The sequence below is a fragment of the Tympanuchus pallidicinctus genome, unplaced genomic scaffold (assembly GCF_026119805.1).
Source record: "Tympanuchus pallidicinctus isolate F22 unplaced genomic scaffold, pur_lepc_1.0 scaffold26, whole genome shotgun sequence".
Taxonomy (NCBI): domain Eukaryota; kingdom Metazoa; phylum Chordata; class Aves; order Galliformes; family Phasianidae; genus Tympanuchus; species Tympanuchus pallidicinctus.
Genome location: NW_026294743.1, coordinates 1208578 through 1232078, shown reverse-complemented (window position 1 = coordinate 1232078; position 23501 = coordinate 1208578). Strand labels below are relative to the sequence as shown.

The 23501-nt window shown below is 38.9% G+C and overlaps 1 protein-coding gene across 4 annotated transcripts in view; it reads left to right on the top strand.

Moving 5' to 3' along the window:
- The first annotated feature begins 3214 nt into the window (after positions 1 to 3214).
- The window catches only part of DCLK2 (doublecortin like kinase 2), a 79387-nt gene continuing 59100 nt past the window's right edge, over positions 3215 to 23501 (top strand). For all 4 annotated transcript variants that reach the window (XR_008208530.1, XR_008208529.1, XM_052690434.1 and 1 more), the window contains exons 1-2: positions 3215 to 3761; positions 19809 to 20143. Coding sequence is in view for 2 of the 4 variants with exons in the window: in XM_052690434.1 (XP_052546394.1) it covers positions 3347 to 3761; positions 19809 to 20143 (750 nt within the window). In the remaining 2 variants the exon portion in view is untranslated. The remainder of the gene's footprint in view (positions 3762 to 19808; positions 20144 to 23501) is intronic.

Below are 23501 nucleotides of genomic sequence, written 5' to 3'. Positions count from 1 at the left end.
TCTTCCAAACTAGCCACACTGACATTTCTCTTAAAGACACAAAATTTAGATGTCTTACATTAAACAACAACAGATGGTATTACAATTATCAGCAATTCTACAAAAAAAGATGATAGTGTTAAAAGCAATACAGTGATAGATATGTTTTAGGACCCCCAATAACTTCTTACAAATGGTCTAAACAAATAAATAAGGGCAAGTATAATATATATACCTTTGCCTGTAAGTCGTGTTATTTTCTCTCCAAATTAAATATTTCAATGGTTTTCACAAAAAAAAAAAAAAAAAAAAAAAAAAAAAAAAAAAAAAAAGGGAAATTACATTCAGGCCCTTATCTTGGAACCTATGACACATTTAACTCACATGAACCATACCAAATAGTCTTCTTGACTCTCCTATGCAAACTGAATTTAACATTTTTTTGAATTGGTGAATTTGTACCTTCAATATAATAATTCCTATTTTGATATTTCTAAAGGAATTAACATTCTCAAGCATATAATCTGAAGAGACTAAAGCTCTAATCTTCTATAAGAATAATGATTTATAAGAAAGGTACAGTTATTCCAAGAATAACAATACCTCAAGAATGAATGATAAGCTTGTTAGTTATCATGTCAGAAGATTTCCTTTAATTTTTAAAAAAAAGTCAAATTATTCATGTTACATTTTTGCTGGTAAGTGAATCGCTAATTTATGAACAAAATTTGTAAAAATACAAGATGACAACTGGATTGCATAATTGTATATCTCAGTTCTACACAGGGCTGTGTATCACACATGGTAATTTACTCATAATTTACTGAGATAGCCAATGTTACTCAGCTCCAAACTGTATTGTTTTGGAGTTCTGTCCCTCACCTCTGAAAGTCTTTCCAAACATCTACTTAAGTACAGATGACTCTTTAATGGAAGCAAAGTGGCAAGGAAAAGGCAAAAGCATACTTATGAGTAGAAGCACCATTCCCACATGGAGATGACAGAGCTTATTAAAAATCCAAATGATATCTTCAAAGAACCAAAATGGAAGAAAACAAGTGGAGGAACACACCTTGGGTGTCACCAAGAGTTTCTTTAGCAGTTATACAATTAAGCATAATTTACCTCTGTATAGAGAGCTTTTTTATACAAGAGTAGTTGAATCTCACAAGCTAGAAATCAACCTCTCTTTGAACTTTAATTGACTAAAGAAATAAAAATCCTTTTCCCCTAACCCACCTCCATCCACAAAGTGAAGTCAGAGCAAGTCCTGAACATAACATACATCATCAGCCAACAAAACAACCCAAAACCTATATAATGTCTAATCCGATTAAGAAATTCTTCAACACGAATTCAGTCATAGCTAATATATTAAGTTCACACCTACATTTCACTTACTACTCCATGTGAATCCTCTAAGCACACTTGAGCACTGTGCCACAGAAATTAGTTCATCACCTGAGCCTCACCAATGCACCAACAATAGTTAGCAGCTGGGAGGGCAAAGGTCTGTAAAGAGAGCAAGTCAAATGATCCTGCCCTTTGTTGCCTGCTTCAGGGCATACTGGAAAAAGTTGGTGCAAGTTAACACCCAGCTCAGGTTTAAGCTGAGTAATTTGATTGGTTCTGCAAAAATGAAACATGCCCATGTAATCTGACGCCATTAGACCATATTTGGAAAGCTGCAGCCTCACAGCTGAGACCAATCCACTTTGGAACAAAGTTGCACAAGTGGGATTTGATTAAGAAGTCTAGAAGGTACACACCAGAAGCAGTCTGTTTCCCTCTATGCATGAACCAAAAAACATTTCTTAACCTCTATAGAATGTCTTTCTACTAAATGCAGTTCTGTCTTAAGCATAAAAAGAACTTTCTTAAACCTGTCTTTTATGTTCCCAATCTAATTTTTGCATAGAACAGTTCTGTGTGCAACAGAGAATCTAACTGATTGCCTCCTTCTGACACGTACTGAGAAAGCAGTGTGGAAATGAACATACAAATAGTTGTATGGGCCTTAGACTGAAGAACGGAAACCGTGATCAGCTGTAACAATCTCTCAAAACTAGAATTTCCCAAAGCAAGAGAAAGACCTGAAAAAAAGACATGAAAACTTGTGCTCAGGTGTAAATGCTTTTTGTTTGTTTGTTTGTTTTTAAATATTATGTTAAGAAAGCATGTTCTGTGTTACTTGAAAATGTTTATAAAAAGGTGAAACTGAATGTTTATAAAGAGGTGAAACTAAAGCCACTTCAATGCACCTGCAGGCCATGTCTGCCTGCAAAAAACTTGAGCAATCTAGGGAGTGCATAAACGTCACCTGGGGAACATGTGGGCTACAGCCAGTGTAGGAGACGAGGATGGTGAGAGCTGGGCTACTGCTGATGTGGTTCCTCTGAGACAGTAGGAAACCTGCTAGGTAAGTGAGTGGTGTTGGGGTAGTATCTTGTGTAATCTACCATAGGGATCCTGCTTTAGGTCTCTTCCAAATCCTACGAGTATGTGATCCACCAATGGAAAAAGGGAATTTTTTTGGGGGGAAGAGGTGGTGGTAGATTTATGTCCCAAGGAACGCTTTGGAGAAACCCCTATAGAAAAGATCGCAGAACCTGAAGATTTTAGCCGAATAAGTGTCACAACAGGGCTAGGGCTAGTCAATAGCCTCACTGCTGCACCTGAGCCACAGAGCCAGCTCTAGCCTTGGGGGGAGCGCGGAAGGCATAGCTGCACCCAAGGGCAACCTACCTCCCTACGACCACTCCGCTTCCTCGAAGAATCCCTCTCCCTCTCGGTTTCACCTCCTGATTCCCCTTCCACCCCCGTTCTCGCCTCCAATGCGGACCCGCAGCCGCGGCGCCCGCCCCAACGCTCTCAGCGGCGGCGCGCACCCGGCGCTAGGGCCCTGCAGCCGCCGCCCTACAGCTCGCTCCTCCCGCCGGGCCGCTGCTGGTTGCTGTCTCTCCTAGGCGCGAGCCGGCGGCGCCCTTGCTCGCCCGCGGAGGAGTCGGGAAACTGCGCAGCTCCTCGCGCTGACCGGCAGCCGAATAGGCGCTCTGGTCCCCACCCCCTTCTCCGCGCGGCTGGGAACGGGCCGAGGGGGGAGCGGCGCGCGGCATCCTCCGCATTGTGCGAGCTGCGCGGGCACGGCGCGGAGGTGCGGCCGCGGGGCCCCCCGGAGCCTCCCGTCCCGGCGCCGCCGTTAGCCGCGAGCCGCCGAGGAGCGAGGGATGTTTTTGTGTGCAACGGCGAGCAGCGGCGGAGCCGGCGGGTGCCATCGCGGGGAGAGCGGGCGCAGCCCTATCAGCGAGAGCGGCTGGGCGCGATGCTGAATTAGGCGCGCGCGGCCCGAGGGCGGGCAACGGTCCCCATGGCGAGCAGCCGGAGCATCGAGCTGGAGCACTTCGAGGAGCGGGACAAGAGGCAGCAGCGCGCCGGGCCGCGGCGCGGCGCATCGGGCTCGAGCGGCGGCGCGGGGCCGCGGGGCAACGGGCTGATCCCCAGCCCCGCGCACAGCGCCCACTGCAGCCTCTACCGCACGCGGACGCTGCAGGCGCTCAGCTCGGAGAAGAAAGCGCGCAAAGCTCGCTTCTACCGCAACGGGGACAAGTACTTCAAGGGCTTGGTGTATGCCATCTCCAGCGACCGCTTCCGCTCCTTCGACGCTCTCCTTGCCGAGCTGACCCGCTCCCTGTCGGACAACGTGAACCTGCCCCAGGGCGTCCGCACCATCTACACCATCGACGGCAGCAAGAAGCTCTCCAGCCTGGACGAGCTGCTGGAAGGTGAGGGGCTGTGGGGGGTGTGCTGGCGCACCAAGAAGCTGAGGGAGACCACGAGCATGAGTGGGCTGCAGCTGCCTGCTGCTAAGGCCTTGCTTTGGCAGCAGAGCTCGTCTGCTTTTACCAGCAGGTGGGCTGGCAGAACGGTGGGTAAGCAGAAGGTGCTTCTTCACTTCAAGAACCACAGGGAAGTTCTTGGCTGCCCTGTAGTCATCACCATTTGTAGGGAAGAGGAATGTTTCAATTCGGTTCCCTAATTGTTACGATGCTGCCACTGGTGCCTCACAGCAGCTTAAGCTTTCCCGGGTGCTGTGAAAAGGGATGTTTATAGCTTCCCACTTAATAAAACGAACCAGTGTAAAGTCCTGCTGGTATCCATACTCTTTAAGGAAAGATAGCTACCTAAATGCAAAGACATTTAAGGAATTGAATGCTTTTCAGAATTGTCTCTTAGCTGCCTTTGATAATGGGAGTTGCTGCAGAGGTTGTGTAGACCTTAAGAATCTGAGCAGTGCTTCACTACTTCTCACAATCTCACAATACCCCAAATTGGAAGGGACCAGAAGTACTTACACTGAATGAAACATACACCTCTTCTTTGTATAAAATGATAATTGCCTGAGCAAGGAACAGATAAGCCTTTAAGTGCTTTCTACAGCTTAACTTACTGTCATGTAAGCTTGTTCTGTGGCTTCCATTTTAGCCTGCAGCATCTTTGCAAGTTTGAAAGTGAAGTATTGTCATGTGTACTTTGTTATAAGCCCAAATCTGAGTATATGTAAAGATACCTCAAGTTAAGTATACAGATACACTTTCATAGGATCATTACAGAATTCAAACTCACCTGTGCAACTTTGCTCCAAAGTAGATTGCTGTCAGCTGTGAGGCTGCAGCTTTCCAAATGTGGTTTAATGGCACCAGATTGCATGGGCTTGTTTTGTCTTTGCAGAACCAATCAAATTACTCAGCTTAAACCTCAGCTGGGTGTTACTTGTACCAACTTTTTTCAGTATGCCCTGAAGAGGATACAAAGATCAGGGTTATTTGACTTTCCCCCTTTACAGCCCTCTGTCTTCCCAGCTGACAATTATGGTTGGTGTGTTGGCTCAGGTGGTGAAATAATTTCTGTGGTACAATGCTCATGTGTGCATGGAGGATTTATGTGGAGTAGTCAGTGAAATATAGGCATGAATTTAATATATTAATGGCAACTGAATTTACACTGAGGAATTCCTTGATCATGATAGACACTGTATAGGTTTCAGGTTGTTTTGTTGGCTGGTGCTGCGTGTTGTGTGCAGGACATGCACTTCTTTATTCTGTAGATGGAGGTTGGATGGGGGAAAAAGGATTTTTATTTCTATAGTATACTAAAAGGCAATTCTCACACATTTGAGTTGGCAACTCTCCTGAAAAGGAATCCTCCACCCCTACAAAGAGTTTTATGGAATCATTAAGGTTTGAAGAAACCTCTATTATAATCTAATCCAATTGTCAAGCCATCACCACCCTGTCCAATAAACCATGCACTTAAATGCCACAGCTTCACATTTCTTAACTGCCTCCACAGAGAGTGACTGTACCACATCTCTGGGTAGATGCCTCACCACTGTGAGAGAGAATTTTTTCTAATATTCTACCTCAATCTTCTATGTGGCAACATTAGGCCAATGCCTCCCATCCTATGCTTTGCTTGCAGAGTACACGTACCCGCAGAAGCTGTATTTTCAGTAAATGCATGTACATTCCAGTTAAGACCACTTCTCTCATGCTTTCTTGGGATGTCTTAGTATTCAACTTCAGCATTTGTAACATTGTAATGTGATGGTAAGTGCAACAATGACACTGAGGTAACACAGTTCTAGGCTGCAGCAAGCAAGGGTAAACAGATGCATCAGCCATAAACATCAAAAACAAATGGAAAAAAAAAACAAAACAAAACAAAAAAACCAGCTACTTACCCTTGAAAGTCCTCAGGTACACAGGGGTCTCCAGCAAGATATTCTTGCCACCTCTGCCAACCCTTTAATGAGGTCTGGGAAGGGCTCCTAATGGTCAGTTTGGAAACGCTAAAACTAATAAATAAAAGCTGGAGTGTGGATGGTGGGGAAAGCAGATAAACAAAATCTCAGATAAACTAATGGTAAGTTGGAGTGACTTTTGGTAAGTTGGAAAAACTTCAAGTCTTAAGCATTCATGCTTTAAAAAAAGACTTGCTGCGTAATCATGTAAATGCAGCTTATAGTCTCATAACTTCAGTTATTAACTTAAATATAAGCAAAAACTGACTTCCTGTCTCTTCAAATAGTCACTGAAAGAGTGACCTTTGTCAGTGTGCTTCACTGGAAGAATAAAGCAAAGCAAATGTCACAATGAAAACGCCACTTCATTGCTTTCTCTTTAAAATGAAAGGGAAAAGAGATTCCTGATTACTTAGTCATCTATCCACGACCAATGCAACTCTAAGGAATCTTAAGAATATCCTGTAACTTCATAATTGAAATAGTAAATGCTCCAGTAAGCATGCAAAAATCTTTACAAGTCCAATCACCATAAAGAAACAGGAAATGACATACATTGAGGGGAAGAAATCAAACTAGTAGTGAATCCATCATTCCTGAACCCTTTGCCAGCTGTGGTTTTTTTTTTTTTTCTTAGTAGGCTTGGGAGATATATTTTTTTCTTTTTCTTGTGGTTCTCTTTTTCCAGCAGAGCAAGCTTGAACTTTTTGAATGAGTAAAGATTGGTAATGTGCTGAATCTTGAACTGCAGTAGCACAACAAATAGTTTTGTATGGTGTTTGGTAGAATTGCTTTTTTAATTTTTGGGAAGTTAAAAAATCATGCATGCCAGCTACAGGCCGAACATCAGCCCAAACATGGCTACTTTATGTAATGCCTAATTATTTGACTAGCTTGTTTGCACATCAGTGTCACTGAAATGGTGCATGGAATCACAACAGTTGAAGTTAACTCATGTCAGCTCTCTGAATTAGGTAGAACTTGAGACCTTGGTCACGCTTATCAACCCAGAAAGATGTGTGTTAAGCTTCCTTAGACTCCAGCCCTTGGACACTGGCCTACTTATCCTAGTATCTAATTTGTTTAAAAGCTGGCAGCATCAAATTTTGTGCTGCAATACTCCAAACTGGTTGAATTAAGTCACCAATACATGTTTTTCATTAAGTCGTCTGCTGTAAAGGTAAAACAGCTAAAGGCACAGACATATTGTCAACGTCAAATATTATTGTCACAGGTTGAGTCACCTTAATAAATGTGATCTGGTCACAATTTTATTGAAACCTGACAAGCTCCATTTTAAGCATGTTGCTTTTCTTACTTGAATCTGACAGGCAAAAAGAACAACCCATTGTTTGCACGACCAATCCTAGGCAAATTTCATTTATATTTCCAGTCCCTGTAGATTAGGGAATATTACATATCATGAGTTTGACAGTTTTCGTTGCTTTCTTAAGCGGGGAGGAGTGAAAAACTTCAGTGTCTGCTTCTGATCTTGTTTGAGCATAGAAATCCAGAGAGAGAATGGATTTAGCAACTGCTATGAATTTCTTCTGGTTTTGCAAGCACTTTCACTATCTGATGCTACTCTGCTTTACTTTTGAGTAGTAGATCCAATGTGGAATTTTAAAATGGCATTAAATTAACAACAATGAAGTAATAGTTAAGTTTGTTATCTACCAAAATTAGCAGTTAAACATTCATCTTAATCCTTTGTTGTCTTTAGAACTGTTACTTCCTTAAAGCATAACACAACGGTAGTAGAAAGAACCATCCAATTCCTCAGCACTGAAGCTTCTGTTTGACATTGATGCTGGTTATGCCCTGTCTTTGCTATCCTGTGCTTTGATGTCTTGGTGGTGAAAAACCATTGAGAATCTTGATTGTTAAGATCTGCTGTTAAGCTGGGAGAAGAATGCAACAGATTTCAATTCTGGCAAGGAAAGTCGTACTGATTTGTTAGGTGACAGGGACTCTTTCTAGATTCTTAGGTAGGAACCATAGTTAAGAGTTACTTTTAAAAAAAAAAAAAAAAAAAAAAATTTACAATCTTAATTGATACTGTCCTTTTGAAGTGTCAGTTGTTTTGTCCACACACGTGAAATCAGCATACACCTGTAAAAAAGTCTGTGGAGAATCAGAGATGTTTCAAAACCAGACATTGTGCCAAATGCTTTCTGCTTTATATTATCATTGTCATTGCATATTACATAAGAAGTAACATAGTAACCTAAATTGTAAAAAGTTGTTAACTGTTTACAGGCTGATGCCTACAGACCCACACCCTGGGAGTGCGGGAAGGGGAGATGGGAAAAGGATAAGGAGTCAGGCCTAAAAACAAAACAGCAGCAGCAATCTGAGGAGGAAAGTTAATTTAATAGAAATAATATCTGAATGCAAGATAACAATATAATACAATATAATCAGAATTGAGGCTAATATATCAGATAAAATAGGAGAGAGTGTCCAAAACCAAAGGCTTTACTCTAGTGCTGAAGGGAAGACAGTTGGAGAGCACACATGCAGAAATGAGCAGAAAGGGAAAAGGGAATGTCTTGTGACTTGAAGTTTTATCTTTCCCTCTGAAGAGAAAATGTAAATGCAAAGTCCCCTGGGGTATTTAGTTATTCTTTCCTTCTCAGAACCAGGTACCTGAAACTATCAGCAGTCCATAGAACTGGAGCATTAACTCTTTAACGCCCAGTGCACTACATGACATTATGATATGGAAAATCATTAAAAAAAAAAATCATAAAGCCATGACATTCCACCTCTTATTCTACATCACTACATCATGCTTAATATATATATACAAACAATAATTAACACACATACACACACATGGAATTACTGACTGCACTTCCCCAACATCAAGTTCCCTTGTGGCACACACTGAACATCCCCATTTTTCCCCATGTCAGCCACTAAGTAGACCCAGGCCCCTGGACAAAAACATCTCTGCAGAAAGGTTTGCCCTTTCCAGAAGCTGGAAGGACCCAAGACGCTTTCCCCAGAATGCTCTCTACATGTACTGCGGGAATCTTTCCCCCCCTCTACAGTATGTAGGGACCTGGACTGGATAGAACCATCCCAATTGATAAACACTTGAGTACTCACCAAGCAGGTGACTTCTGCCACCCATTGCTTTTAGCAGTCCATTGCATCCTTTGATTATACCAGAAGCTGGTGCATGAAGGTGATATGATAAAGCCTCTCAATGCCAAGTAATTAAAAGAGAGTTCTTGAAGCAAGTCCCATTATCTGACTCAATTAATTCTGAAGCACCGTGTCACCATAGGACTCATTTCTCCAGACTTAACATAGTGTTTCCATCAGCAGCATGGAGTACTGCTTGTGTTTCAAGCCACCCAGCTGTTGCCTCTACCATGATAAGCACATAACACTTAACACCATGACCAAGGTGATACAGTCAGCTTGCCTTGCCTCCCTGTATTTATATTTTTACCATCACCTGTCCCCCCCAGAGAGGTTTCATCCTCTTGGCTTGTTTAATTATGACATATATTTTATAGTCACGAGTAACCTGTGCAGTAGCATCCATAGTTAGGTCCACCTCTTGGTCTCCAGCCCATTTATATGTTTTGTCTCTACCTCGATGGCCCAAGATTTAATGGACCCACTGAGGTAAAATAACTTGCCATTGTTCTACCAATCTATTTGAGCCACATCAATTTTGGAAGCTCGATCTACCTGATGGTATTCTGTTGTTCTTCAGTAGCACAACTGTTGGGCACATGAGCATCTACATGGCACACCTTTACAATCATATTCTTTATCCAGGCAGCAACACCTTTCCACCATTCAGCAGCCCAAATCCTGACTAATTTTCTGTAATTACTCAGTGCGCTGCTAGATTAGGTCAAGAAAATATTGCCTTGTCCAGGCAAGTAGATAGTAACAACAATTAGGCAATTATTTGTAACCTGTTTCAAAAGGTATAATTACCTTCCCACACTAGGGTCAAAAGAGCCAGGAAATCTCTAACAAGAGTAAGAAAGAACAATAAAATGGAAGAACAACAATTTCAAAATTAAAAAAGCATTTATTCTTGAGTTTATGTTCAAATTGCAGTGGTTCCACAGTCCTGAGGCGATGGGTTATCAATGCAAAATACTGACATAACTGCTATTTCCAAGCAAAATAAGATAGTTCCACCATTGTAAATCGACTAATTTCCACAAGAGAAGCGTAATCTACCTATGTGTTTACTTACTGCAGAGGAAGCAAGAGGTATTAGGTTGGGATTATACCAAGATCCCTCAACTCTTTTCCTGAAGCTTTTCAGAAAGCTTGATCAGGGAGTTGAGGCCAGAAGATGTTCAGAGGTCCCTTTCAACTTGAGCAGCTCTGCAATACTAAGAAACCTTGTAGGAAGCTGTTACCTACACCTTCTGGCTAAATGGAGTCAGAAGAGAATTAGAAGCAGTCATCTACTAAAATTCTTGTCATCATACCAGGTTTTAAACAGTGCAAGGGGAACATAAATGCTTTATACAACAAATGCTGGTAATGTATACAGGACTACTGGAGGTGACATGAAAATACTGTAAGAAATTAATGAGGAAATTCTGTAAAAGAAAGGGAACAAAAAAGATCTAAATGAAATGCAATCCTCCATAAAAGGGTTGGTTTTATTTTTAGATTCAGTCTTTTCATACATGCTGTAAATACACTCAACTTTATGTCAGAGTACAAGAAGGATGCTTTGTCATGGTCCTTAAGTCGGAAGGTTAGTTGTTTTAGCAACTGCCACACTAAACTAAAAAAGCAACTTTTGATACTCTTGAAGCTAATGAGTTCCACCAAAAGAAGGAGGACATGAAATGGCTATGAAGTGTACCTAAAACCCTGATTTGTCCTACGTGCTTCCAATGGAACATGCTTTAAAAAATGTTGAGAACAATGTGGTTTTGGCATTTTTTTTTTCTCCCCCCTCTGTAGACATGCTATTTCTTCCGTCAGCTCTGTCATCCTTTGTCATGCAGTGTGTCATTTAAAATACCATGCTCTAAATGAAATTCAGAAGATAATAGCGCTTGTTAACATTTTGCAAAATCTAAACAGAAAAGCTTGTTCAGGAACTTCGGTTTCACATACCCTAACTCAGGATTTTCTGGTGTTACATATTTCATTTCTTCCTTACACACCCTGCTACATGGTATATCCACCTTCACTTAACGTGGAGGTTTTATCCTAATGCTAAGGAAATGAAACATCTGCATGTCTTTTATTAACAGACTGTTTTTAAGGACAATATGTCTGAATGTTTCTCTGCTGTTTTTATAAATGCCTTGAAGTTGGCTTCAGCTCTTATAACTTGTGCCATGAAGAACCTTGAGCTGTAAGGCAGCTGTATTTCCTCAAAAACTACATTTTTGGAAGTGATGTATGCTTGTGGTACTAAATACCAAGATACATCTCTTTTGCTATGCATTCCTAAAGTTGCATGGCTGAATTTTGAAGAATTTGTTTATACTCCAATTCTTCACTCATGCAATTTTGTTTTGAGAGAAGCCAAATACCTTCCCAATAATAATATTATCAAATAAGCAGATAGTTAAAGAACTGTTTCCTTAGATCAGTTTTTGAGTAGACTAAACAGTATTTCAACAACTAATTATCTATGGCTATTTATTAGTCAGATTGATCAATATGATCTTGTTTTCACCATGGTGGGAGAGTGGTGAATGTTTAGTTCAGTCAGTGCTCTCAGTAACTGAAATCCTGCAGTGTGCTTGAACACGCTGCCAACATGTGGGTCTTCATGACTAGTGTACCTGACTACTAATGCAGAACAGGTAAATTACCAAGAGGCAGTTAGCGTTCCTTCACTAATAGGCAATATTTCATGTGTTTTATATTTTTTTTTTTCCAGTTTTAATAAGACATAGAGAATCAGTAAACTTACTCCATTTGTTGATTATATTGTGACTCAAAATGTCAACAGATGTTATTCATTTTATGCTAGCATATGGCCCATTTGAGGAATTTCTGGTGGTAGCAGGATTTCTTCCTTGAAGTGTCACTTTTAGACTGCTCTGGGTACCGTTGTGAAGTGCTGGATGGATGGCACATATGTTCTGCTGAAATTATGATGCCAACCTATAAAGAAATTTCATATTTCTGCCAAAACTTCTCTGCAGGCTGGCTAGGTTTCGTGCTGAAGAGTTTGGCTGGGTTTAGGGCCCCAGATTTAACCTGTGTTGGTGATGCTTGCTTTTTCTTTTTTCACACATAGATAATAGTGTTAATAGTGTTTTTACTTCATTAGTCTATACTTCACATCTTTACCTGTAAATTCCTGCGTAGTACTGGTAACTTTACAATCTGGTGGAAGATGTAGGGAGCTGTCTGACTCTTGTTAATGTTTTATGTCAATGACACTCATTAACAGTAGTTTAACTGCTGTTAAGACTAGCACCTATTAACTTCAAAATGTATCAAGATGGCTTCAAGAGTAAAGCGAGCCTTCAAACCTTAAAACTGCCATTATTTAAGTCAATAATGTAAACATAGGAAGTGTTGTTTGTGCATGCATTTGGAGTCTTGCTAACTTCCTGTATCTGGTAGATTTGCAAGTTCCTTTAAAAGCCACAGCTTGATCAAGAAGCCTACTAAAGTCTCAGAAAAGGATTTCTTAGTGAAAGACTATCACACAATGGAAAGCACAGCACTAATAGCAGTGTAGCAAAGACCTACGCTGCCGCAAGAAAGACTAAACCCAAATGCAGCAGCCATAAAACAAAGAAGAAAAGTCTTCTTAGTCTTGGAAGGCCTCAGGTACACAGGGTCTACCCATGCTGCAATTTTGTTTGGATGTCAGCCAGCATCCAGGCAAAGAGGTTTGTTTTCCTTCCTCTGAGAAAACAACTTAAAAGCACAGAAAATTTTACGATGCAGATGCAAGATTGAAAGGATCTATTTTAAAGTTAAGAGACAAATGACCTTGTACAAGGTATCTTGACTGAAAGATTGGAGTACCTTCATAAGCAACCAGCAATAACATAAAAATTCAAGAATTGTCACGTAATTCAACAAAAACTTCGCAAATCATTACACCAGATGGCAGATACTAGTGTCTTTATGATAGAACATTGTTGTTGTTTTGTTTTTTTTTTTCTTTCCAGCTGTAAAATCATGATTTTTTCCCTGAGCCAGCCTCAACCAGTTACCAAACAAGTCTTGAACTTTCCTTCTCTTTTTAATTTAACTGTGTTTTCATAATTATATCTCATTTGCACTATAGCAAGGACAACATATCTGAAAAGTCAAGAAAATGTCAGGGATTTTGCTGATCATGCTTACTTATTGGCAAGAGATACTTAAATCCTTGCAACTGTAGATTTTTAATTATTATTATTACCTCAGGTGCCCTACCGCCATCCAAAGACACTTCATAAAACTTAATGTAAACTGTCTTTTCTAGCTGCTCACCACAATACATTTCCTAGGAAGCAGATACTTGCTTCTCAAATTTTTTTGGGTCTTGGCTTTCTTTAACGTAATCATTACAAGATGGAGGAGCAGCAAAGCAAGCTTGGAAGTAATAACAATAGCTGCAAAAAAAAGAATGAAAAGTATCTGCCTGCCTTAGAAATGCCAGTGTGGTATTCGGGTAGGCAGAGATCTCCAGACAAGACACTCATATCCACTGCCAATGCTTCAGTGAGGCCTGGGAAGGGGTGCACCCTGTCTCCCCCCGTGTGCTCATTCACTGGTTCAAGACGTGACCTAATTATTTTCCAGGCACTGCTATTTTAGTAGTGCTTGCTTCTTTCCTTCTATTTTCTCCTAGGGGTTCTAAAAGTTGCTTATCCACAAAACTCCACCACAAAACCCACTCCTGATAAAATTAAAAAGAAGTTTAATATCTGTGGAGTATTTTTCCATTTAGAGCTGAAAATGAATTGTAGGTCATCACGCCTTTTACCTATGATCTTGCAAACCAGAGTGCATTTGACTAAGCAGTTACCATCACCTACCATTTCCTGTCTGTAACATATTCCCACCCCTTAGCAATCCAGACAAGAAAATCCCCATACAATTCCAGTGTCACAGTTTAGAGCCTGCTGCTGTTGATAAATTCACCAGCAAAGACAATGGCTCAGCTAGTACCTTCCGGACAGAGCAGAGGAAGCTAGGAAGCCAACAGGGGAGGTAACATTCTCCAGAGACCTGAGGAAGTAGAAGCTTAAAATGACAGAGGTAGAACTGATACAAATGCTCTGGAAGATACATTGGGATGCATTGGGAAGGGAAACAAGGCACAGATCTTTTTCACGCAACATGCTTCTTCCACCTCTGCAGAAGCAGCTACCTTGTGCTATTGCCTAAATGCTGCTGTTTGAGAGGAATAACTGACACACTGTGCATTTCTGTAGTATTTATTTTCAGCTTTCCATCAGAGAAAAATTAACAGTAACAGTCTGCAAAGCTAAGCTCAGGTTTGTGTGACTTCACCATCAGAGACCTTTCTTGTTTTAAACTGTTCTTCAGAGCTACATTTCTGACCTTCCAAGGAGAAGCTTGCCCTTCTTTCATTCCTGAAGTTCATTCAAGTGACAAAATTAGCAGGAAAAATAAGTATGGTGGGAACAAGTTGCCTGCAATAGATGTTACGATACCTCTTTCTGCAAATACTCGCAACCCAATGAGGACACCTCTCCTTGCACTAATTGCTTTGTAACTGCTTTGTAATGTCTGGATAAAGGTACGAAAGATAGAACAGGCACAGAACTACAATCAACTACAGTTAATCTGTACTGGATTTACTCAACTAGTGATCAAAATTGTATATAGGAATCTAAAATGCTATAACTTGATAGAAAGTGCAGCAGTGGCAGCAGAACAGCAAAGTCCAAGACTCACTCAAATACAACATGTGAGGGTACAGAAACAAAAGAAATAATTTTCTTACCTTCAAAAGGCCTCAGGTACACAAGGATCTCCAGTAAAAGATACCTTTTCCTCCACTGCCTGCCCTTAAATGAGGTCTGGCTACAGTCCTTCTGGTCACTAATGAAGATTGCATGCACCTGAGCTCCCCTGAGTTGGCCCTGCCTTCCCACTAGTTGCTCATTCACTATTTGAAGGAGTGACTTAGCATTTCAACTACAGTGAGGTTATATGTTAAGGTTAGACACATTAAAAATCTCATAAAAGGTATTTAGAGATAGAGCCAAACTTATCTATACTTGTGATTTGATTTGTAAAGTTATCTGTTGTACTGTTAAAAATGTTGGACTCAGTTTGACTGATTTAAACAACAGCAGTATAAATTAAAAACACCCCCCATTTAAAAGAAAAAAATTGGTTTTCTGAGTGTGTGTGAAAATCAACTGAATTAATCCCAAGCAGATTTAAAATCGGTCCACCTGTTAAAGCTGCAGACAAATATTATATACAGTGTTGCATTTCTACGTTTAACTATCTACAAAATAAAATGAGGTAGTATTTTTACAAATGGCTTGTAAATTCTTGCAAATAGATGTGTGTTGTTGCATTGTCTACTTAGAAGAGTGGCTAAAACAACAATTCAAACAATATGAGTGTTCAAAAACTAATGGTGATTTTCTTAGGCTTACTCCCGAGTATACTATTCTCTAGGAAGGTTGCCTGTAGTGAACTTTATAGCTGTGATTTAATCTACCCCTACTATTTTTTTTCTTAGTTAATTATTTCATACAGTTGTATAATCAATTGGATGCCCTGTTAAGCCCACCAAATCTACAGTTGATTCTTAGAATGGCCAATATATAGAAAATCAGTCTTTATGCAGAATGTAACAAGTGATTTATTTGCAAGTAGAACTTAGAAACTGTGCATGAAGTCCTGACTGTGGTAAAATATTAGAAGCTTAATTGCTAACTTAGTAAAATAAAAACCTTTATCTTTTAAAATATGACCAAAGGAAGTCCGTGCATGCATTTTTCTCTTTCGTGTTATTGTGCTATACTGTGCCTTGCAGGTGTAGTAAAACTTGTTTTTCACATAAAGACCTCAATGACCAAATCTGGTTTGTATGACTGAAAGAAGAAAACAGCACATTGTTTAAAACACTTAATGAACAATCTGCCATATGCTACAATTCTCAAGTAATTAGTCTATTCCTCTATCCGCCAGTTATAGGAAATTCTGCAATTAGTTTTGCCAGATACACTTTTTGGAAAGCTAGAACGGTTTGTGCTTCACATTAAGGCTTGGTTGAATGCAGCTGAAATAAGTAATTTGAAATTCATTCTTATAAGAGATGAATTGTTTTGTTGTTAAAAACACTTTCTATTATTTTCATCTAAAGAGGAAAACTAACATGTAAGGATCAGTAATAAGAAATCTTTAATAAATGAGTATTGAAGCCAGCTCAGATCATTAGGGAGCAAACTGGTATGAACCAACAGGTTTTACACTGCTGTTATAAGCGGATAAAGATCCTTTCTTTCTCTATACTGAATGAAAGTCTTGCAACAGGATGAATTCCCCTCTTCTGAGGATACTGCAATTTGACTAGACAGGTAGTATAGGGCATGTTCTGAGACAGTGTAAGGAAGATAATCTGTTAAGGGATCTGAAAGTTAGAATATACTAATGAGACTTCTCTATGGTAAATCTAGCAAAAGGACCCATGTTCTCTACTTCTGCTTCCTTGTGTGTAACACTTTATTTCAAGTAGGAGAACCTGCTTCTATATTTTCTTTTCCAGATTTCTTAATTAAGTTTAAATCAGACTTATCTTGTAAGCATTTTACTGTTTTTTTGTTTTTGTTTTTGTTTTTTTTTTGTTGTTTTTTTTTTTAAACCTTCAATACATAGTAACTGTGGAGATAAAAATGTGGTGTTATTTTGAGACAGGGTGTTACAGGAAAAGTCTTTTCCTGCTTTCCCATTGTAATGACAGCTGCTTTTTTGTTGAGTGTTAAGGGTTTTTTCTTTTCTTTTCTTTTCTTTTCTTTTCTTTTCTTTTCTTTTCTTTTCTTTTCTTTTCTTTTCTTTTCTTTTCTTTTCTTTTCTTTTCTTTTCGCAGCTTTTTCTGTTTGTTTTCTGAGGAGAGGGGGAAGCATTTTTTTGCTTTAATGTTAATAGTTTGAAGGGATAATTCTTAACATGCTTAGTGGTGTTCAGTTCTGAGCTATCTTATAGTAATTATTGTGAGAATTCATTTAACTTTTACATACAGCTGCACAGGCTGTACTTCAGTGGTTACTCTAAGGTAGTGTCTTCGTGTACTGAAGTTTATTTAGAATCTTTGAGATGTTCGTGGCACTTCGTGCACTTAAAAAATTATCCTTGTGCATAGAGTGTTGTCAGGTTTATTTATACATAAAAATTATCACCAGATGTTGATTAAATTTCACCACAGTCTTATACAAATCAACTCTTAATGAGGAGGTCAGGGACTGTCCAAAGTTGAATCCCTGGTATTGTGGACCCAGAATAATGACTACATTCTTTTTATTTGTTGTTTTTAGATGAAATAATAGTTAGCATTCTTAAACGTCTTAAAAACCTGTGACTATGCATATACACATTTGGAAAACAATCAAAGAAAAAAAACCACACCAACCCCCAACCCAGAGCTACTTCCTAGGTGCACTGACAGAAAGTTCAGCATGTAATAATGGAAAAACGTCATTCCAAGGGTTCTATATCACACAATAAGCTAACTGCAGAGAGGAGAATAACAAAATGATTTGAGGTTTTCTTCTCTCACACAACACATACTGTCAGTCAGAATCTAATATCCTGTTCTCATCTTACATCTAGATTCTGCATCAGCAATATGAAGAAGTTTGTTCCTGTTAGCTCCCTGTAAAGTAAAAAATAGATGTCTGTAAAAATGAAAACTTCTAATTTAAATGAAATCAAAAACATACTACTGTTGTCTGTGCAACTCCCTAGCATTTTTGATGTTAATAACAGTATCTGCATAAATGAGAACTAGCAGCTTCTTTGAGATACTTTTATGTGGCAGCTCTGTGTTTAGAACTAGAGAGCTCATTAGAAATTGTTCAGAAAATAACAATAGACTTTCCAAATCAGGTTCTAGCGGATGTAGAGCTATTTCAGCCTAACAAGACACATTAATGAAATGTCTCTGGAGGCTCCGGCTATTGAAAAAATGCTGTTGACCCATGTAGAATTGTAAGGTAATTCAGTTCGGAAGGGACCTCTTAAAGATCATCAAATCCATCATGTTGCTCAAAACCAGTCTGATTAAATCAGATTACCTAAGCCTTGTTGCAACTTAGCATGTGGTTCTGTGGTACTGCAGCCTTCTCAGCCACCACAGTACTTTCTAAGCTGAGCATCTGTAGATTGGTTTCATTTGCTTGTTTTTTTTAAATTTATGTGTGTTTACCACCACCACCAATGTACATGCAGCTGCATGGATATTCTATTCCAGGAGCTTGTGGGCTGACAACAGCTTATTTTCCTTTGTTTACTTTTTGGAAGAAGAGATCTTTCTGTCTATATTGGTTGCTGTGTTGTGCACCTTTTGATCTATGAATATAAGGAGAAACAATGGGCATGAATGCCAAAACAGTGGCATGAAAACTTGTACCTAATCATTTCTTTGTACCTCATTGGAACGTTGTACGTATGATGTTTCCGGATACAGAACTGGCTACCAAACCTTCCTGAACAAAATAGTTTATTAATTTAATTTCATCCCGTTTCCTTTCAAATACAGCAAGCAATCTTTCAGAAAGGGCTAAAGGCATGCTAAATTAGAAAGCAGTAATTGGTACAGGGGAGAAAAGAAGCTCAAAAGCATCCTCCAGAACACAGTAATTCTTAAGAGGGCTGAAGGAAGTTTACTGTTTTGCTCATAGAATAAACTTTGCAATTTTTTAAACAAAATCAGGCCTCCACATCCAGAATACTGTGTCCAGTTCTGGGCTTTACAGATAGAGAAAGACGGGAAACTTCAAGAGTATTCAGCAGAGGGCCACAGAGATGTACGGGGGCCTGGAGGAAAAGCTGAGATATCTGGGTCTGTTCAGCTTGGAGAAGACTGAGGGGAATCTTATTAATGCTTATAAAAATCTAATGGGTGGGAGCAAGTGGCTGGGGCCAGGCTCTTTCCAATGATGCCCAACAACAGAACGAGGAGCAATGGGTACGAACTGGAACATAGGAATTTCAATAAGAACATGAGAAAAAAAATCACTTCTTCATTTTGAGAAATAGAGCACTGAAACAGGCTGTCCAGAGAGGCCATGGAATCTCCTTCTCTGGAGATATTCAAAACCCACCTGGATGCTTTCCTGTGTAACCTACTGTCGGGAACCTGCTTTAGCAAACTGTTTGGACTAGGTGGTCTCCAGAGTTCTCTTCTAACCCCTACAATTCTGTGATTCTTCACGATCATGTTGCTATTCATGGAAACATCCAACATGCATGAGAAAATTAAGACTCCTTAGTTCTGCATCATGGTTTCAAATACTTTGATGTAACGGTTTGAATTACTAACTGCTAATGAAGTGTTTTATAGTTTTTTGCTTGCCTGTTTGTTGGTTTGTATTCTCACCTTCCTTCCTGTAAGGAGGTATCAGAAACGCATGCTTTAAACTAGGAAAGAAAACAAAGTTGCCCTTTTCTTATTCCCATAGTCTCAGCCTCTTTTGTGGCCTCAGTGAAAGCTGTTGCTCTAAAAAGTGTTGACTGCATTTCAACAGTGTATCCTTGGTAGAAAGTCAATGTATACCTTCTCACGGTCAGGTATCTTAGGATGCTGACGTTCTGCTCTCTTTCAAAAGAAATGAGAAATATTTTCAACCTCCTTGTTATTCTTTATTGTGTTTCACTGCTTAACCAGAGGTCTTTTGAAACTACTCTGAGAGCAGCACTTGGATATAGTTTGGCTAATTTACCAACCTTCATTTAAAATGATCTGCAGTTGGAATACAGAAAAACCACTGCTTCTGGCACATCTGTTACTTTTTAAATTGATAAAAGTAGCTGCAAAATTAATTCCTAAATTAAGAAAATGTCATCTTTTTATTTTTTTCAGGTGAAAGTTATGTTTGTGCATCCAATGAACCATATCGGAAAGTTGATTATACCAAGAATGTCAATCCAAACTGGTGTGTGAACATAAGGACCGGGTCCACTCGATCCCTGACATCTTTGACATCCACAAAGAGTGAAGTGAAGGAGAGTAAAGATTTCATTAAACCCAAATTGGTGACTGTTATTAGGAGTGGAGTAAAACCACGAAAAGCTGTAAGAATTCTGCTGAATAAGAAGACTGCTCACTCCTTTGAACAGGTCTTGACTGACATCACAGAAGCCATCAAGTTAGATTCGGGTGTAGTCAAGAGGCTTTGTACATTGGATGGAAAGCAGGTAAGAGATTGAATTGTTGTTAAAATCTAACAATTGTGAGTTACTCTAATTAACCTTGTTTTTATAACTTAAATTCTTGTTACTTTATAGGCTTTAATCTGCTTCTGAATATGGATAATTAAGTAAACTGCACATTTTTACATTTCTGTTCAAAATATCTAGGAAAAATACTAAAATTCTCTCCACTGCAAAAGAAATTGACTACTTTAAGTAAAAGAAAAAGCACCTCTTCATATACGGTGTTGTGTTGCTAAACTAAGTGCTTATTGATTCTTTTCAGTAATTGAATTTCACTTGAAATTTTTTAAAGTAAAATGTTTAAAATACACATTTTCAGAAGCAGAGTTGTATTTTTAAGCTATTGTGTTGTGTCATGTGGTATATGAAAAAGATTGGTGTCCTCTTCCATTTCACTTCTACAGTTTACTATTTAATAAACAAAAATACTGGAAAGTCATCCTGGATACAGTAATTAAGATTGCTAAGGCCAAGAATTTTATCTGAAATAGTATTTCACAGGTGATGTTTTAGCTTTACTTTTAGTTTTAAAATAGCAAATACACACTGTTGAGATTAATGACACAGTAGGTCTTTTATTCTAACCCATAAATACAAAGGAGCAACCCAACAAATACCTTGCTGCACCAGGTGAAAGTAATACATTAGCTGTTGATCTATCTGACTGGTGAGTCAGCCTTTTGTGTAGCAGGGCTTTGACACCTAATGCCTTTATTTGACACTGATATGGAACTCCAACAGCTTTGTGAGTCTAGTAACGCAGAGCAACATCGGCTGCCAACTAGATCATGTTTGTTACCTGATACCTGGACTGTGGTCTCGTTGACTTAATATTGGGATCCTTGCTCATTCAAAAGGTATTTTTGCGTATCTACATACCTGTGTGTTTGCATGTGCTACTCCTAAAGGTTTTGATTTTGTTTAAGGAGAACTGGGAACTTGTTTTCCACAAGCTTTTTATAATATTTGTGATCCTGTGGACCACTGAAGAAGCACCTTTTTCATGTTGAAAATTGCTAGATAATGTATTGCAGAAAAAGTACACTGATTCAAATAATCTGGATATGAAGTCTTTCTCTCTGGTTAGTTCCGTGTACTACAGACACACTTACTATATACTTAAAAGTTAGGAAAGAAGTACTTTTGTTCTTAGGTATTAAATAGTGAAAGAAATATGTAAATGAGAATCCTCATTCATGATATCTGTAGGCACTGTCATATGCTCTTTAATTCTTCTAATTGTTTTATATTGTAGGGTTGTTGGTTTTCTTTTCTTGCGTTTTTAAATGAGATTTGTAAATGGCATTTTTACCTGGAGAATCCTTTATAAGAATGCGCTTTGCTTTTTAAAAGTCCGGAAATGTGATTCAATCATGTTTAATTTAATTCACTTTAAAATAGCTTAGAGGATATTTATTCTACAATAATTATTTTCTCCTGCCCATGAAGTCTTCTGTTAATGTCCCATAAAAGTTATTTTATTTTCTTAGGCAAATAGTTTAAAAAGATTTGGGAAGAGTCAGAAAGACAACTGCTACAATTTGGAGACTTGGTTCAGATTCACATATATGAATTAATGACACAGTAGAAGCTCATTAGTCTGCATTTACGTGGTAGTTGCAGTGGCGCATCAGGGAGCAATAAAATTAACCAATCAGCAGTCATACATTAAATTTCACTTATGTTGCTTGCATATTAATGTTACTCATGGTGGACAATGACTGTCGTCAATCTACAGTCAGGACAAGTAGTCATAAGTAATGCTTCAAAATAAGGGTGTTTTCTCACTGCTACACAATCTCTCTTCCTTCCTTTGTCTGGTAACAAGACTTAGATTGCAAACATAGGTATTTTCAAGCAGAACAGAGAACTTCCTACATCTTGAAGAAAGCAGCCTGCACATATCCTCACTGCACATTCGTTACTACTTCATCTCCACATAAACTCTGCTTTTGGAAGAACTTCTCTTCCAATTAGGCCTTGGGAAGGAGCCTTTTCTTGCACAACTACAGCACAATTATGATTTAAGGGATCATGTGATATAGTGCCCCAGGAGGAAGACCTATGACTTTAGACATCAGGATAATAAAAACTACCTTCTGTTTCTCTACACAGATAGAGACATCTGAGAGCTGTTTGGGGGCAAACAACTATCACAAAGCAAAGGGCTGACCCCAGTTTGAGGCAAAGAGAATTTCTTTATTTGTTTACTGCTGGTATATGTTAGAGGTTGGTGCCCAAGGACTTTGTGGGGTTTGGCAAATACGGAGTTGCTCTGTTGCCAATTACCAATTGGTGGAAATTTCTGAGCCTATTTTCTCTAATGTGGTAATTGCTTATTCTTCTAAATCTGCAAGGGAGGCAAATCTTTTATGTCCGTCCTATTGTTGGCACAGCTTGAAAGGCAACCATTTACAAAAAAAAAAAAAAAAAAAAGAAAAAAGAAAAAGCACTCTGTAAATGGCTATGTTCTTATAAATGTAGCTCTTGTGATTCTCAAGGTTCTCTCCACCCCCCACTTATTTTAAATCTGAGGAAATACCAATTATTTTCTTTTCTTTTTTTTTCAGAGAGGCAGTATGTTTAAATTCTATGTGGAATTGGGGCTGAAATTCAAGAGTTTAAACACATGTAGAATTTGTATCCTTCTATTAGGGACTGTATGGTCCTCATTAACTATGGGACAATTTTGTTGATGTATATAATAAGAAATGAAAAAAACAACCAGTGATCTATGAAGATAACTTGTTTTTAATTGTAAAGAGAATGATGGAAATTATGTCTACAATCTAAGTTTTGTGTACTCATCTGACTTCATTTATTTTTACTATAGCAAGGCCTGATAATAGCAACACTGACAGCAACATTCATCTCACTTTATTTTCCTTGATTACTTTGAAGGCAGACAATTATTTAGCTTTAAATGGCAAGATTTTAACATTTGGAAGGATTCCTTTTGTCACCAGATAAGTTATAAAAGGGCGATGTGATTTGGAGGATTAGCACTGGATAGTCTGAAATACAGAATCTCATCTAACTAATGGCAAAACTTGCCATTTCACTTTTGTTAAGCATCAAACATTTAAAAAAAAATGATTTCCAAAACTTTTGTGATTGGTTCTAAGGAAAAATAGTTTCATGAAAGTAACTAAGCTTTTACTTTTCTGTGCTGGCTTCTGTCATTCCAGTTTTCATCCTTCTGACATTGAGGTTTTCCTAATATATTTGTCTGAGCAGAGTGTTTTCCTTGCTTGGATGGATTTTCCTTTCTCTGTCCTTTTCTGGAATCTGTCACTTCCCTACAGTGAAGCAAGGACAGTCACTCTGAAGCTTCTGCAGT